The following is a 4,674-nucleotide window of genomic DNA, read 5'->3' as shown; positions in this document are numbered from 1 at the left end:
AAAAAAAAAAAAAAAAAAAAAAAAAGGCCAGGCCAGTGGCCAAGGCAGGCGGATCACCTGAGGTTGGGAGTTTGAGACCAGCCTGACCAACATGGAGAAACCCTGTCTCTACTAAAAATATAAAATTAGCTGGGTGTGATGGCGCATGCCTGTAATCCCAGCTACTCGGGAGGTTGAGGCAGGATAATTGCTTGAACCTGGGAGGCGGAGGTTGCAGTGAGCCAAGATCTTGCCATTGTACTCTAGCCTGGGCAATAAGAACAAAACTCAATCTCAAGAAAAAGGAGTGCCATAAAGGCAAAGGAAATAGTGAGCTTTGAGAAGGTATTATCAACTGAATAGTTCATTCATTCATTCATTTAACAAACATTTGTTGGTTATTCTGTGGACCAAGTACAGTGCATAGTGTTTTTACCTTTTTTTTTTTTATTTCTTTTTTGTTTTTTTGAGGTACAGTCTCGCTCTGTCGCCCAGGTTGGAGTGCAGTGGCGTGATCTAAGCTCACTGTAACCTCAGCTTCCCGGGTTCCAGCAATTCTCCGGCCTGAGCCTCCTGAGTAGCTGGGGTTACAGGCGTGCACCACCATGCCCGGCTAATTTTTTGTATTTTTAGTAGACACAAGGTTTCACCATGTTGGCCAGGCTGGTCTTCAACCCCTGACCTCAAGTGGTTCACCCACCTCAGCCTCCCACAGTGCTGGGATTACAGGCATGAGCCACTGCAGCTGGCCTTTTGTTTCTTTTATTTTCTTTTACTCAGAGACTAAGGTCATAGGAACTGCGCACATGAAGGATTTGGGTGAGGGAAAGGTTGGAAATCAGACAGAAAATTGAGATGGCAAGGTCAAGGTTTGTACTTTTTTATTTATTTATTTTTTTGACACAGAGTCTGGTTCTGTCTCCCAGGCTGGAGTGTAGTGGTGTGATCTAGGCTCACTGCAACCTCTACCTCCTGGGTTCAAGCAATTCTTGTGCCTCAGCCTTCTCTATAGCTGGGATTACAGGTGTGTGCACCACCACATCCAGCTAATTTTTGTACTTTTAGTAAAGACAGGGTTTCACCATGTTGCCCAGGCTGCTCTTGAACTCCTGATCTCAAATGATCTGCCCGCCTCAGCTTCCCAAAGTGCTGGGATTACAGGTGTGAGCCACCATGCCCGGCCTATACTTTTTTTTTTTTTCTTTAAGAGAAAGGGTCTTGCTCTGTCATCCAGGCTGGAGTGCAGTGGTGCGATCACACCACACTGCAGCCTCAAACTCCTGGGGTCAAGCAATCCTCCTGTCTCAGCATCCCAAAGTGTTGGGACTACAGGCATGTGTCACAATGCCTGGGTAATTTCTAAAATTTTTTGTAGAGATGGAGTCTTGCTATGATGCCAAGGGATGTAAATATTATTATTATTTTTGAGATGGAGTTTCGCTCTTGTTGCCCAGGCTGGAGTGCAATGGCGCGATCTCAGCTCATTGCAACCTCTGCCTCCCGGGTTCAAGTGATTCTCCTGCCTCTGCCTCCCAAGTACCTGGGATTACAGGTGTCCACCACCATGCCCAGCTAATTTTTTGTATTTTTTAGTAGAGATGGGGTTTCATCATGTTGGCCAGGCTGGTCTTGAACAACTCCTGACCTCGTGTGATGCACCTGCTTCGGACTCCCAAAGTGCTGAGATTATAGGTGTGAGCCACCATGCCTGGCCCAGGGATTAAATATTTTTAATTAAGGAAGACCTGCACATGTTTATAGTATATGGGAGAGGAGCTAAGGGCAAGGGAGAGAAGGAAGATGATAGAGAAGTCCTGGAGGAAGTTGAAAAGGGGAGGCAAGAACATATGCCAAAGGGTGCAACACTTCTTCTGAGTCCAAAAGGAGGGAGTAGGCTGGGTGCAGTGGCTCATGCCTATAATCCCAGTACTTTGGGAGGCCGACAGGGGCAGATCACTTGAGGTCAGGAGTTTGAGACCAGCCTGACCAACATGGTGAAACCCCGTCTCTACTAAAAATAAAAAAATTAGCTGGGCGTAGTGGCTTATGCTTGTAATCCCAACTACTCGGGAGGCTGAAGCAGGAGAATCACTTGAACCAGGGAGGCAGAGGTTGCAGTGAGCCGAGATCAAGCCACTACACTCCAGCCCAGCAATAGTTTTAGACTCCGTCTCAAGAAAAAAAAAAAAAAGGAAGGAGTAAAAGTGGAGAGCAATTTTTGAGTGATGAATCAAGTATAGAGACGGACAGAGGGAAAACTTAAAGAGTTCACATGCATAGCCTCAAACTCACAAAGCAGGAAGGAAAGGCATTTCGCAGAGAGCAGAGAGATGGGGACAGGTGGAGTGGCTTGATGAACGTGGAAAAGTTTGAATAGTTATCTTGAGGGTGACAGGGAGTCAACAAAAGACAAAGGATCACGGAGCTGCCCTTAGAGCCTGGCAGTGAGGCTAGTCAGGGAATCTGGGGCTTGGCAAACATACTCTGGTTATTTTTCTTCCAGCAATACTCCAGAGACCAGGAGTGAAAAAAAAGAGGTGGGGGACATGGAGCAACGATCATTGGTTTGGGAACTGACCTGTAGGTAGGTAGGTAAGGGGACAGAACTGAGTAGTTTAGGCTGGGTAAGGAGTCAGAGAAAACCAAAACGGGTCCTAAGTCTTGAGACAAGAAAGGCAAGGTCATGACAGAGGTGAGAGATAGGCGGCTGTGGTCAAAGACTGCAGCTCTGCATTATGGAAGTAGAGCTGTCTCTAGTGATTCAAGCTACAAAGTGTGCTCCCATGGGTGCTGCCTGAGGAATGGTGAAGTCAAAGGAAATTGGAGGGCCAGGTTGGTCACCTGTTATCCCTTTGGGAGGCTGAGGTCTGGAGATTGCTTGAGCCCAGGAGTTTGAGACCAACCTGGGCCAACATAGTGAGTGCCCATCTCTAGAAAATATTAGCCTGGTTGCTGGGAGCATTAACTCACGTCTGTAGTCCCAGAACTTTGGGAGGCCGAGGCAGGAGGATCACTTGAGCCCAGGAGTTTGACACGAGCCTGGGCAACAGAGAGAGGCCCCCGTCTCTACCAAAACAACAACAACAATATTTATTTAATAACTGGGTGCGGTGGTGTGCACCTGTAGTCCCAGCTACTCAGGAGGCTGAAGCTGGACAATCGCCACAGCTTGGGAGGTAGAGGCTGCAGTGAGCTGTTATTGTGCCACAGTACTCCAGCCTGGGCAACAAACGGAGACCTTGTCTAAAAGATAAATAAATAGATAAATAATTAATTAAAAATAAAACAAAGGACACTGGAATTGAGGAGCTTGGGTAATTGTGAGTTGATCAAATCAAATGGTAATTCACAGAAATGTTAATATTAAAAGAAGTCTAGTATAGAGGAAACAAAGATAGGCTAGGATCTGGAGATCTGGCCTCTATTTGCCGTCCTACTTCAGCAACAAAAATTCGCTGCTTTGGGGGAAGCCATGACCTTTCTCTGGGGTTGAACCAGAGGACTTCCCAGGACTCTTCCTGCTCCAAAAGATACGGCTTTTTAGGATAACAGCGAAGGACTGGCTGATGACGAGGACTCCTCCTGCAGATCTTCCTCTTTCCAGAAAGACGTCCGGAACCTTTCTGCATTGCTTTCCGCCCGGACGCGCGGAAGCGAAGGCCGGAAGTCCTTAGCCGGTAGCTTCCGGGTTTCCTGGGCTACTACGATGGCGATGAGTTTCGAGTGGCCGTGGCAGTATCGCTTCCCACCCTTCTTTACGTGAGGCTCAGACCCCAAGAAGCCCCGCTGTGCCTCCCTCCCCTCCCCTGGACCGTGGGCGCAGCCCTGATGCTTCAAATGGGGAGGGGGAGAAAAGACCCGGCCGCCAACCCCCTCAGTCCCTTACTTTCTTCCCGAAACGCATTCCGGGCAAGTGCTGCCTCTCGCCCTCTAATTCTGCGCCCCACTCCCTTCACCCGGCAGGTTACAACCGAATGTGGACACTCGGCAGAAGCAGCTGGCCGCCTGGTGCTCGCTGGTCCTGTCCTTCTGCCGCCTGCACAAACAGTCCAGCATGACGGTGATGGAAGCTCAGGAGAGCCCTCTCTTCAACAACGTCAAGCTACAGCGTATCCTCCCTCAGGCTCTTCCACAGCCCAAACTGATGTACTTCTGCGCTTTCCCACATGCCCAGACGCCCCCTACCCCCCACCCCCACCAGCTCCCCTTTACCCATGGAAGGCAGATTCTTACCCAAACTGGGCTTAAGGAGTGAAAATGTGTAGCTGACATTTTACCCCCCAAATGCAGTACCAGACCCTCTTGTTCTTGGCAGTGATGACTGCTCAGATGTCATTAAGGTCTTAGAATTTCTGCCCTGAAGCCAAGTTCCAAGCTTTTTAACCTAAACCTTTTTGACTGTATCTTCCATCCTTTTCTGTGTGAGGCCCAGATTTGGGTAACTACCTTTAATTATTTTCTCTGCCCCTCTCCTGCCAGGAAGTAAGGGTCATTTGGTTTTGCTGCCTGATTCATCCCTAAAATATCTGTGGAGAAAGGCTGAAGGAAGGCAACAGACAGAGGGTGAGGAATGACAGTACCTTTCATTTTCTAAAGCTGTTTTTTTTTTTTTTTTTTGGAGACAGGGTCTTGCTCTCTTGCTCAGGCTGGAATGCAGTGGCACAATCACATAAAGCTCCTTTTAATTGGAAGAGT

General features: G+C 48.2%; 1 protein-coding gene across 1 annotated transcript in view; it reads left to right on the top strand.

The window, feature by feature from the left end:
- The first annotated feature begins 3,651 nt into the window (after nucleotides 1–3,651).
- The window catches only part of VPS25 (vacuolar protein sorting 25 homolog (S. cerevisiae)), a 19,713-nt gene continuing 18,690 nt past the window's right edge, over nucleotides 3,652–4,674 (top strand). The window contains exons 1-2 of the mRNA XM_011998774.1: nucleotides 3,652–3,738; nucleotides 3,943–4,088. Coding sequence (XP_011854164.1) covers nucleotides 3,686–3,738; nucleotides 3,943–4,088 — 199 coding nt within the window. The 5' untranslated portion in view covers nucleotides 3,652–3,685. The remainder of the gene's footprint in view (nucleotides 3,739–3,942; nucleotides 4,089–4,674) is intronic.

The sequence above is a fragment of the Mandrillus leucophaeus genome, unplaced genomic scaffold (assembly GCF_000951045.1).
Source record: "Mandrillus leucophaeus isolate KB7577 unplaced genomic scaffold, Mleu.le_1.0 Scaffold58, whole genome shotgun sequence".
NCBI classification, from domain to species: Eukaryota; Metazoa; Chordata; class Mammalia; order Primates; family Cercopithecidae; genus Mandrillus; species Mandrillus leucophaeus.
Note: the sequence above shows the minus strand (reverse complement) of the source record. Positions and strands in the feature narration are given on the sequence as shown.